This window comes from Manis javanica, chromosome 2, assembly GCF_040802235.1.
Source record: "Manis javanica isolate MJ-LG chromosome 2, MJ_LKY, whole genome shotgun sequence".
Classification (NCBI taxonomy): Eukaryota; Metazoa; Chordata; class Mammalia; order Pholidota; family Manidae; genus Manis; species Manis javanica.
The window spans coordinates 190,304,731-190,318,035 of record NC_133157.1 but is presented as its reverse complement, the minus strand read 5'-3'; the positions used below and the strand labels follow the sequence as shown (position 1 = coordinate 190,318,035).

Below are 13,305 nucleotides of genomic sequence, written 5' to 3'. Positions count from 1 at the left end.
TGTCTTCCTTTAAGAAATTATTCAATGCTTAGCCCTGAGCATTTTAATCTGGTTTAATACACTTTATAGGTGGTTCTTTTTCTGTCCAAATGGTTTATCCAGTCCTTTAAAACAAAAACAAAAACAAAACTATATTTCAGTCTTTGTTCTAAGAATTGAAAAAGTGCCTTTTTCTGTATGAACCTAAAGACTTGCTAAGGAAGCTGTGTTATTAAAAACAAAAAGTTGGGCAGGGCCTGATTCTGATAACATTCACTTATTTTGTCTTTAAATGGTCTTTTTAAACAACATATTTGATGATTTACAATAATAACCTATGAAATTCAATGTGTGCATAGGCCTTAAAGATTTTTTAAAATAATAGGACCAAAATTTTGACCATCATCTTGTATATTAATATGACTTGTCCATATGATACTTCAAACCTGGAACTAGAAAACCTGGCCCTTGTCTCCCACCTTAACTAGGCCTCAGTTTTGTCACCTGGAAAATGAAGATTGAATGATGTGACTTCTAAGGTCAGTATTGAACAGAGTTGAAGACAAAAGCAAAAGGCAACTTAGAGTGTTTGGTAACTACAATGAAAAGAGGCATAAGCTTTGAATCAGACAGATCTGAGATTGAATCTCAGATATTACTAGCTGTAGGAAGTTAGATTGCTTTGTGCTCAGCTATTGAGTGAGATTAATTAAGAGCTTTATTGAGGGCTGTTGAGGTTTAAATGAAAATGAGCCTATAATGTTCCTAGCACAGTTCGTGTGCATATTTTAAGCTCCTATAAATGGTAGGACCATATTTTAAGATCAACAAAAACGTAAGACTGGGCACATGATCAGATCCAGTAATTTCCACTCTGACACTTGGAGAAGAAAGGGGATGAGCATATCACTGTCCTTCACCAGCAGAGATGTCCCTCTGCTGTGATGAAACAGGAGCTGTCAGGGTTTAAAAAAAGAACACTGTCAGGGGGAAGGCACCACATCTTGGCAAGAAATGCTTAACATAGTTTCCATTGTCACCAAACTCTCTTCTCACCCCACACTCTGCTTCTATTTAAATCCAAAGAACTCTGCTTATCCACACTCATTTTAGCCAGTGCCCAGGCTACCAGCAGAGAAGGGAAGCATGGCTCCGGGAGCAAAGGAAAGAGAGGAGGGGCCAGCCAAGCGTGCCCTCCGGAAGGTACGCACAGCCTCCCTGGTCATCACCTTGGCCCGAGGTTGGCAGCAGTGGGCAAATGAGAACAGCACCAGGCAGGCCCAGGAGCCCATGGGCTGGATGCCAGGAGGGATCCAGGACCCACCCCAAGCTCCTAAACCTGTGATATACCCCACGGCCCACCAGAAATCTCAAAGTGCCCCAAAGTCTCCCTCCCAAAAGCCAGAGGGACATGGAGATGGACAAAGCTCAGAGGGAGCCACTGAGGTCTCTCATATCAAAAGGAAAGAGGTGACCAAAACAATTGTCAGCAAGGCTTGTGAGAGAGGAAGCGACGTGAGCCACCTCAGCCGCAGATACGAGGATGGCGGCTTACCTGAACGCGGTCAGCCCGAGAATGACATTGACCGGATCCTGCACAGCCATGACTCCCCGACGCGGAGGAGGAAATGTGCCAACATGGTGTCTGAGCTGACCAAAGGCTGGAAGGAGATGGAACAGGATGAGCCCAAGTGGAGGAGTGACAGCATAGACACAGAAGACAGCGGCTATGGAGGGGAGACCGAGGAGAGGCCTGAGCAGGATGGAGAGCAGATGGTCACTGCCAGAATCAAACGCCCCTTACCCTCCCAGTAAGTGAACGCATCCTTCAGTTTCTTGTTCTGCTACTGAGCCCCATCCACCTGTGTGAGCAGGGAAGTGCTATCAAAGTTTAGAGGAAGAATCTCAAAAATTGGGCAGGCAGCGAGGTCCTGTGGGGAAGGCATGTCCCTGGGCCACAAGGGCAGTGCCAATCTCAGACATGTGCTGTTTTGTTTCTCATTTCTGTTTGAACCGAACATTCAGGTTTTAGCCTCAGCAGAAATGAAGCCACCAGAGAAAAGTGTCTGCTTTGGGAACATTTTTACAATCAATTCTATAAAGAGTAACAGATTGGTTTATTTCTCTGCAAACTGCTTGCTGGTAGACTGACTGAGGAAACTTTTCCCTTGTCTCAAATGAGGGGACATAATATCATCAGGAGGGACATCTATCCAAACTGGTGACCCTGTAAACAGGTAGGAGGCTACTTCTAACTGGACAGCAGGCTCTGAAGTCAGACAGAACCAAGTTCAAATTCCAGCTCTGCCCTGACTATAGTTAACAGTGTATTATATACTTGAAAAAGAATAGATGTTAAATGTTCTCACCACAAAACAAAAATCCTGGTTATTTTTCTAAGCCTAATTTCTCCTTTGTAGGAAACAGTAATCTTTTGGGTTAAATTGTTGTATTGGTAGAAGTAAATGAGATTAAAGTTGCCAAGTGCATGGCACAGTGCCTGCCACATATAAATATATGTGAAATACATATGAAACCTATTATTATTCATATAAATTCTATTATTTAGAAATTTTTCAACCTTTCAGAAAAGTTCGTCCTGTTTATAAACAAAAGCAGAAACACTATTAAAGCTAGGTAATTAAAATACAACAATCCTAAAACATTTTGATATTAAATACATACACACACAGACTCAAACTGATAGATTTATACTAGTCCCTCACACATTTAGTGTGTGCTATGGGTATTTTAAATGCTTTGTTATTTTAACTCTCATAATTCTATGAAATAGATATTATCCCATTTTAGGGATGAGAGCACTGAAGTCCAGAGGGGAGTTTATCCAGCAAGGGAGGGACAAAGCTGAGGTGTGCCTGGCTCCACATGCAATGTTTTAAAATAAGACACGGTGCTCACATGTTCACATGTGGTGCCTTGAGGATGTGTTCAAAGATATGGATTTATGCTTTATTTACATTAATATAGGAACTCATTTAGAAATACTTATTCTGCCAGAACAAATTGAACTGTCGTCTAAATTCTGGCCTTGTGGATTTGTGTGTGTGTGTGTGAGAGAGTGTGCACTAGAGATGGAATAATAGAACCCAACAGAATAAAGACTGAGGATGGCACAATGAAGATCTTGTCTGCACATTTTGAATTGGCCAGAGGTAGGGAGATGACAGCTGGGACCAGTCTTCAATGCATGTACTCTGGCTATTGTCTAATAAGCACTTTGCATATGCTTATTCATTTATCTTCACAGCTTTCTCATAAATTATTCACATTTGATAGATGGGAACATGATATCAAGAAGTATTAAGGAATTTATATAAGATTGTATAGCTGATGGGATTTCAACCCAGAACTCTGGCTCTAGAGCCCAACCTCTTGACCACTACTCTAAACTGTCTCACCTGGAAGTGGGGACTTGATTCAGGACACTTCTCATAGTTCCTAAACCCTGGCATGTACATGGACATCTTAGTGTGATGGAGAGGTGCATAAGTGTTGAATAAGAGACAATTAGATTTGAATCATGGTTACTTTGGCAAATCCTGTCTCTTCATCCTCACCCCAAAAGTAGATACAATAATCCATAGAGTTACCTTGATACTAAGTATGCAAAGATTGGACCCAAAGAAGCTACTGAACAAGTAGTACCCATTATAATGTAGGATGCCAGTTCTGATGATCCCAATCTTTCTAATTGTAGGAGACTGACTCTCAGGGCTGGGGGGTTGGGGAGAGTGAGAATTTTTAAATCTCTTCTCTCCACCTTAGGTTCCTTTCCCTCAGTCTTAGAATCCATGGGGTACCAGAATAGCAACAGCTCTTAATGTCAGCAGTAATCCTAGCTGGGCTCAAGCTTCACAGAAGCCTAATGGGACTTTTTGCCTGATGGAACTCTCAAATGCTGCTTGAGAAATGAATGTGGCATTATTGAGCAAGCCTATATAAAAGGAGGTTTTATTCACCTATATTAAACTCTAAATACCATTCTTTCCCTGTATCCACCAATACGGAGAAAATTGTGTATCATGATTGTTGAAGAGGAAAAGAAGAATTTTCTTTGTGGCTAAGATGTTCCACGGGAACAAAAACAAGTCAGGTTTGGTAAAAAGTAGAGGTATTTGTTACCAATAGAGTATTGCTAATTGAGGTTTTACCATTGTGAAAATGTTTTCTATTTTATGCTTGATTTAGAAAATATTTAGTCTTTTGATTGTATAGCTATATCACTTGTTTCATCCAGTTCCTTTAGACAAAGGAAATCACACCCTCTTCCATACAGCATGGTGTAATGTGACAATGCCAATCACTCATCCATCCTCTCCTCCAAGTGCTATTCAACAAGAAAGATAATAGTTGAGCATGAGGATGCCATTCTATAGATAAGGGAACTGAAGCATAGAGACATTAAGAAATGTACCCAAGTCATAGAACTAGTAAGTGAAGAAGTCGGGAAGGCTGATGCCAGAGCTTGTACCACTATGCTGCTCTGATCCTCTCAGTAGAGAATACACTCAAGGAATAAAATGGAGATGGAAGTATTTCCATTAATGGGGTGCTTCATTAATGGAATCCCAGTAACACCCAAAATGCAGGGTTTTGGTACAACTGTACTGAAGGACTTTGCTAGAAACAAACAAAAGTATGGCTTTCTATGATTTGCCTCCAATTCTAGAGCTTACAATTCTTTCCATGGTAACAGCAGTTACCAATCTGCCAGGAGAATCCCAGGCCTGGATCTCGAACCTGGTTGATAAAAGAACAGGGAGCATAATCGTTGATCAGAGATGTTTACCCTGCCTTTTGAAAGCAGCCACCTGCTTCTTATAAACGTGACCCTGTGGATGTCATGCTCCCATTAATCAAACTGGCTATTTTTCCTGTGGAGAAGAGCAAACCAATGCCCAGAGGAGTGAATTCTCCCCAGTACTCCCCCAAGAAGTTGGAAAGGATGGCAGTGCTTTGCTTTACTGACAAAGAAATGTTCCTAGTCTATGAGGAGAAATGCTTCCTCTAAGGGAGAGTCTATGGGGTAGGAGAGTGATGAGAGCAGATCTTCATTTTCTTCATACAAATACAGACATAGCCCAGGAGAGGGCGCTCGCAAGGCCCACGACATTGTGAAGCTGGTGGTCCAGGTGAGAAGACCGTATACCAGAAAGAATGCTACCAGGCCTAAAGGACTTGGTCAGGTTTAAAATATATCTTTTAGGACTTTTATTTCCTGTGGGTCTTTTCCATTTTTAATAATTTATCCATGTAATTATCAATCCAAAATGACGAAATCGTGATACAAGTGGTTCCCATGTTCTCATATTGCTGAAGAGCCCATTCATGTTAGAAAGCAGCACTCACACTGATGTCACTTTTAAAGTTGACATATAAGAAAGAAATTTCAGAATTTACTTTGGTGAATGAACCTAGACTTTCGAGGACAGAATGCTTATAATGTATAGTAGAATTAATTACCTTGCACACAATAGGACAGGGGAAGTATTTGTTGACTGGCGGTAAGAACATTTGCTTATTTGTAATGAAATTGAGAAGGTGAGTCTACATTAAATATTACTATGCTAAAATACAGGTGTAATTCCTGTCTTTGTATATTGCTTTGCTTTCTATGAATTTGCATTAGATTGTCTTTTTAAAGCTCAATCTAAACTATCATTCACATTTTTACTTGAAAAAAAAGCACAGGCTAAGCTGGTATATTGATTCTTGTATTCATTGATCAACAAGATACTCAGGGTATAAAACTTTCTAATTCTGACTTAAACCTGATACTTTCAGACTTTTTTAACATTGGAAATACAATACAGAATGTTTATAAGAGAGGAAATTAATCATTAGAGTATATTTCCTCCTAGTATTTTTTAAAACAACACTATTATCTAGTTCTTGCTTGTAGAACTAATTCCTTTGCTTTCCTTTCTGCTATTACTGGGAATTATAGTTTGATAGTAAACAAATGGACATTAAGATTTAGAAGGTGCATTTTTACAAGATAAATGTTTCTCTTCTTCATTGATTTACTACCTTACTACCCTCAAACCTTATCCCAAATGACAGAGTTTCAATACTCAGAAACTGCAAGTTCCTAATTAAAATTATAAAAGAAAAATACACCAAAGAATCAGAGACCCATATAACATATAGTTTAAACAAATTACCTCTGGATGTTCATTTCAGTATCTTCCTATTTTTTGCTTTCTTTAAATTATAAAATTTATCAACATAAAAGAATTTTAAAAAATGAAAAGAATCAACCATCATCTGGATACCAACTTCGCTGTTTGCAATTACACATATGCTCTTGATTTCTTCATTCTGGTGCATACACATTTTACATAGTTAGAATTATACCATAAACTCAAATTTTTATTACTCTATTTTCATAAATGCTTATTGTGGTTATTCACTGTTTTATTTTTATTACTGAATATCCAGTAAGTACCTAAAACAGTGTCAGACCACAATTGGTGTCATAAGTACTTTAGCAAAGGATGGAGGGAATGTCACAGCACACAGAAGCTCCATAAAGGGAGGATGTGCTGTGGTTCCCGGTTATCCATGGAGGGTACAAGACCCCCTGTGGATGCCTGCAACCATGGACAGTACCAAACCCTATATATACTATATTTTTTCCTATACATACATCTGATAAAGTTTACCTTATAGATTAGGCACAATAGATTAACAACTAATAATAGAATAATTATGACAATATACTGTAATAAAAGTTACATGAATATGGTATCTCAAAATACTGTGCTATAGTCACCCTTCTTAACGTATGAGATGATAAAATGGCTATGTGATGAAGTGAGGTGAATGATGTAGATAGACATTGTTATCAAGCATGAAGCTACAATTGATCTTCTGATGATGGGTCAAGAGGAGGATCATCTGCTGCCGGACTGCAGTTGACTGTGGGTAATTGAAATCTCGATAAGCAAGGGCTACTATACTGCATTATATATTTATAATATAAGGACATAACTGCAGTTGGTGCTCAGGAGACAAAAAGTATGAACTAGTGAGTCCTACAATTCTTTTCACTTTCTTATGAGATGTTTCAAGTCTCTTCTTTATCAAGATCTCCCAGCCTCAAATCTGGTATGAGCTTTGGGTTCTACCAGGATGGCCTTGAGCTTGTTACTGAAGACTATGCCTGTCATGGACTGCCATGGTTCCAAGAATACAAGGTGTTTGCTCTTCTTTGTTAATGAAATCAAGCAACCCATATTCTTGGAGGGTCTGTGGTGAGGCAGGTGATGGTGAGCACCAGCAGGTGAGGGCTTAGAGAAATCCACTCCACTTCAATGCACTGTATTTCCTACCCCTTTTCTAACACATACATGATTTTTTAAAGTTTCAATAATTGTGTATACAATGTTTGTGTGCTGTTTTTTCCCAATTAACTCTGTCATGTACCTTTGTCCATGTGGCTACAAACAAGAGTAGCGTATACGTAGCAGCTTATTCCTAATTTGAATTTTACTGTAATCGTGGAACAAGGCGGCAAGCGTGGGGCTTTGAGCAGCACGAAGTGCGGGAATTAAGGGAAGTTCGCCATCTAGTGGATGTCGTCCCTCTTTTGAAAACAAGGCTCATACAAGTACGCAGGCTTCCCTGTCCATATCTGCTGGTCTCCTGAATTTGGATACATATTTCAGGAAGTGATTTTGGATAGTGAGCCATACCCACAACTGACCCGTTTCTGAGTTTTGAATGGTGAATTGTGAGAGTTTGTGTAGGAGTGGCTATTTCATTCTGGCACGCCATTCACATGAGCAATTTCAGCATAGCTCTAACACTCCAGTCCCAATGCTGTTGGGGGTGGGGAGGGGAAGGGTGGTTACTTGTGTGGATGAGGAATACAGACCTCTGTCTTTTAGACAGTCTAAGAGTTTAAGAGTTTATGTTTTCCTCATGAAGGCCAAGAGACCTAGGAAAAAGAGTCTAGGAGACTGGAGGTACAGAAATGACAGGGAAGCCTTTGAACGACAAATTTTGTCCATTTTAAAATTAGGCCTGCACCCTCATGTCACTGCTGGTCTACATTTAACAATGCTATTAAGGGAAGATGCCCACATTTGAAAGATCATTCAACATTTACTGGACACTGTTCCACATGCTTGCTAAGTGGCCCTATTGCACAGGAAGAAGAGTATTGACTTCAGCTTTAGTTTGTGTCTGAAACTTACCTCGGCCACTGTTGTAGGGCAGTATTTCACAGAACGTTTATACAAGCTCCGGAACCAGCTTAAGTTTGGTTCAAATATCAGTTCTATCATTTAACAGTTTTGCGACTTTAAGCAAGTTACTTAACCCCTCTGGCCTCAGTTTCTCAGTCTGTAAAGTGAGAATAGTATTAACTATTTCACAGAATCCTTGTGGGAATATTAATGAGAAGTACTTAAAAGAATGCTAGCACATCACATCCAATAGACGTTACCACTGCTAGCTAGTGTCTTCCATCTATACAACTTGATATTTCAAAATTTGTGGTGTATCAATACTAGTATAGATAACACACTCATTAAAAACCCACATATGAAAATCTATACATGAGTGAATATTACAATGTGTGTGTGCTGATATAAGCCTTATTTTGGGGGAAATAATTGGCTTCTGGACTCTTATTCAAACTAGATTCCCTTATTATGCTCATAGGATTCCAGTTCTAAAATGTTATTAACATGCATCTTTAAGATACAAATATTCATGTTACATTTGTGTAACGAAGCTTTTTTTTCTTGAGCTTAATATCATTATTTTATGATGCTTAATACATTATTGTATTAATGGAGAAAATAATCTTAAGGACATACACCAAACTGAGAACAACAGTGGGACTGTGTATGATTTTTCTTCTTTCATTTCTAATTTTTTTGTATTTGTTTTTATAATAAAAAATTAAAGACTTACATTAAGATGCATATGCGCAGGAGGCATAAAGAGAAAGCAACACTTGAATGTTAAAATATCAACATCTTCATTCTTCATCCTCTCTCTCCTTCAGAGCACATAGATTTACAGAGAAACTCAGCTGCAAGGCCCAACAAAAATATAGCCAAGTGGACAACCTGAAAGGGAGATGGCAACAGTGGGCTGATGAACACATGCAATCCCAGAAACTCAATCCTTTCAGTGAAGAATTTGATTATGAGTTGGCCATGTCTACTCGCCTACACAAGGGAGATGAAGGCTATGGCCGTCCCAAGGAGGGAACCAAAACTGCTGAAAGGGCCAAGCGAGCGGAGGAGCACATCTACAGAGAAATCATGGACATGTGCTTCATTATCCGCACAATGGCTCGCCGCAGACGAGATGGCAAGATCCAGGTTACATTTGGAGATCTCTTTGACAGATATGTTCATATTTCAGATAAAGTAGTGGGTATCCTCATGCGCGCCAGGAAACACGGATTGGTGGACTTTGAAGGAGAAATGTTGTGGCAAGGCCGAGATGACCATGTTGTGATCACACTACTCAAGTGAACCTTTAGCAACAAAATCCAGACTTCACCCAGTATTGTCTTAATGCTGAATGTTGATATAGTAAAAATTGAAATGCAAACTGCTCTGTAATATTTATAAATATTAAATAATTTTTACATAAATGACTTTTTGGCACTCTACTTTTGAGGAAATTAAAAATTTTTTAAAGTACACACTGAGAAGTTCAGAAAGCACCTAGAATGTTATTAGTATCCAACAATAGTATAAATATTTGAAATTCCACTTATCCTTTTAGGCAAAAATATTTGGCTAATCATCACAGAAATTATTATACATCTTCAATTAAGCAATTATTCCATCTAAGAATGCTGACTTTAGGTAAATATCAGAACAGACTGACATTTTAAGAGGCAAAGAATTCCATCAAGTTTGGGAAAACTAAATTTTTCTAAGAAGATTGATTTTGCACTATTTATTATTATTTTTATTATGGCATCACAAAATAGGTACATAAATTAATTTTTTCAAATAAGATGTTTCTTTTTCAAATTGCTGAAATTTCTCTGTGGTCTTGGAATTTAACAAATTTCCAATAGGTGTTAGCTGTCCTCCTTCTGTGTGATTTGCACAAATCACATAAAAATAGACTGCTGGTGGTCTTAAAGCCAACAGAAGGCAGTTGTATATATACAGGTGAGAGATTCAGATCTACCTACCTGCCTTGTAGGATTTCTTGGAGAAGTTTTTTTTCTCAAAACCTTAGTGAGTTACGCTGTTTACATTTATGTCAATATACAATGAAGTAGAAATACAGAAAATTCTATGATGAAGTGGAATGTTCAGGGTAGAAGAATCTGATAGAATCATTGGTAAATTAAAAACAGAGCTGAGACATTTTAACTTTCTTAAAGCTCCAACAAACTTTAAAAATTATTTGAAAGTCAAAAAACAGCAATATTAGTCCTGTCAAAGTGAAAAAAGTAGTTTAATTGACAAATTTATTTGACACCATTCTGTTGTCATTTTTTCTCAATTAGATTTAACATTTTATAGAATTCTAAAAACAATAAAACATGAGATTATAATCCTTACCAAATTCAGTGAAAGTTACTGACATTATAGCTCATTGATGTAACAGAAATTAGTGTCAAATTCTGACACCTCAAAATAATAGACACTCATAATTGTTAGGGGTTGGGTTTAATAAAGTATGGATTAAACTACTGTAGCAATAATTTTTCTTTTCATGTGTGATTCTCTTTCACACTGGAAGTTCCAGTATCTTCTTTACGTGTGTACTCTTTCATTTCCATATAGATTTATTAAATTATAAATGACCAATATTTCTAAGTATAATTTTATATAAGACATACACTTCTATAAGAAGTCCAACCTACATCAAAATGTAAAGAAATGGCACAGGAAAAAAAGGCATTTTCTTGCATTTTCTGTTGTTTTTATACTACTTTAGGTTATAATATTCCATTATACCACTTTCTTGTGTTTGAAATAGAATAAAATCATAGAGTGCAACTTGGATTATTTCTAATAGTAGGAGATTATTTAGGCCAAGGCTTTAAAAGAGTTCCTTTATATTCAACTCTGGACAGTAAGTTTATGCAAACAGTGATGGAGATTGTTCAAAGCTCAATTTGAATGAGAATAGGTTAAAAAGTCTTCTCAGAGAGCTTATAGTAAAGGTGTGGCTGTAAAGTTAGAAAGCTGGTTTCCTTACAGGAAAAATTCCTGCCAAGTGCGAGATTTTTATCCTAAAAACACAAAGACAGGAATATCCATAGTTGAAAACATGAGGACTTTTAGACAAAAAAGGGTAAGTAGAACTCAGGTGGCAGAAGTTCTTACCGGTATTTTGTCGCCAAAATAATATATGAAATACACTATCAATAGCATTTTACTATTGATAATTCTAAAATCCCAATAACAGGCAGTGTACAATTGGCTTCCAAATCTTCAGTTTTCCTTTTGCAAACGTTCAATGATATTTACTTCCTGGGCTACTGAAGGCTCTTGAAATACCCTTGTTGTTTTTACCCTTTCTGTCTGGACCTCAAATGTATGAGGGCTCACCTTTTGTAACAAGTTTTATGACTTCCTGATTCCCAAGCTCACCTCACCTTCCTGCCCACTTAGACCAACAGGAAGGAAGTTCTGTGCTCTGGCTTTCTTCCTTCCTATACTGTGCTGGAACATGAGGCTGCACCTGTTGTCTTTGTTCGCCTTCTGCTTCTTCCTTTCCTTTCCCTTCCAAAACTCAAGTGCCTTTTTTTTTTAATACTACCAACAGGAATATAAGATGCCATTTCTCACATGATTTGGGAATAATTCTGCATAAACTACAATTTTTTGTCAGTGAGAACTGATGCTCAGGGAAGTATTTCTGTGCTTTTTCACTAAGTCACTGTGTTCAGGGAGTTTAAGAGGAGCAGGAGAGTCATGGCCCATGCTGAAGTGGCTTCTGAAATGCAGATGCCTCCTTAGGATTCCTAGAATATTCATTTTTATTTCCAGTACCTAGGACATTTCTTAGTATACAGTAAGGATATGGTTAATGTCCTTTGAATTATTTAATTTATAAATAATGAGCTAACCTCTTAGCCTAGAAGTTTTAGAGTGCCATGGTTCACTCACTACCATCCCAGTGAGAGTTACCTGATAACATTATGTGCCCAGAGTTAGGGTCATGCAAGTAAATGACATTGTTTTTTACTTTACACCAAGGAACTGCACTAAGATTTCTCTTAAAGATAAAACTCAAATATGAAAATACATATGCATAATGCATTGTACATTATTTTTAATTGCAAAATACTGCAAAAAAAACATATGGGAAAATGATCAAATAAAGTATGATACAGCCACACAATGCATGCATCTCTAAAAAAAAGTATGCAGTCTTTAAGAACTTAAATGGAGTTATTTCTAGTGTGTATGTTATCTGCATTTTGAAAACAGAAGATAATAATGAAGTTGACTTCTGTAGGGATGGGTGGAAATGGTTTGAAAGAGAAATCTGCAGTTTTGACTTTGGAATACTTTAACTATCTTACACATACAAGAAGTAAAAGTAAATTAACAAAGACAGAAGAAAGCTAAAATTGAATGCAAACAAAGTAATGAACTGAATTCTATTTCATATGATTAAAATAACCACACAGGAAGAAAAAAGAAATACACATAACTTTTGAATACAATACTTAGATTAAAATACCGTCAAGTAAAGACAAAAAAGAACTGCAAAGGAATATTAAACTCTACTTAATTTTGTTGTGAGCAGGAGAGCATGAGCATTACAATTCTGAAACTGTAATGTGTTGTCTGATTAAGCAAATATAGTGATATCCTTACTGTGGGAGAGCAGACACAAACATGGTTTGGAGGAAGAATTCTGTAACATTAGATTGTTATTAGAGGTTATCAGTGTGCACACATGATTTATTTACTTCCGATCTGTCTCCTGAAAAGCCCTACTAGTAGTGCCACTCCAGTAGCAATAAGCACATCTAACATCCACATTTCCAAATGCTTCTTAAAAGAAGGTACTTCTAGAAGTTGCTGATTCTAGGACTGGGTTACAGAATGTCTACAGCATTTTTTTGCACCAGAGGCAACCAATACAGGACCTTCTGTTAATGTAGCTTTTTTCTCTTTTATCTCCTTTAGCCTGGAAGAGTTCATTTTTCTTTGTGTTTTATGACAGTGACATGGTTGAAGAGTTTAGGATTGTAGAATATCTTTCAATGTGGATATCTGAATTTTTCCTATTCTTAAATTTAGGTTATGCTTTTTTGACAGGATAACCAGGGAAGTGATGTGTATTCTGCATCAT

General features: G+C 37.4%; 1 protein-coding gene across 1 annotated transcript; it reads left to right on the top strand.

Annotated features, from left to right (window-relative positions):
- Positions 1 to 1,070: 1,070 nt before the first annotated feature.
- On the top strand, positions 1,071 to 9,619 carry ABRA (actin binding Rho activating protein). The gene is made up of 2 exons (XM_017644685.3): positions 1,071 to 1,790; positions 9,020 to 9,619. Exons 1-2 carry the CDS (start codon positions 1,126 to 1,128, stop codon positions 9,495 to 9,497), a joined length of 1,143 nt encoding a protein of 380 aa, XP_017500174.3. The 5' UTR covers positions 1,071 to 1,125; the 3' UTR covers positions 9,498 to 9,619.
- The last annotated feature ends 3,686 nt before the right edge of the window (positions 9,620 to 13,305 follow it).

What these genes read in the sequence shown, in the direction of transcription:
- ABRA (XM_017644685.3), top strand. Translation starts at nt 1,126, where the DNA reads ATGGCTCCGGGAGCAAAGGAAAGAGAGGAGGGGCCAGCCAAGCGTGCC. An exon ending in AAACGCCCCTTACCCTCCCA is followed by an intron (nt 1,791 to 9,019) that starts GTAAGTGAACGC and finishes TCTCTCCTTCAG; the next exon opens with AGCACATAGATTTACAGAGA.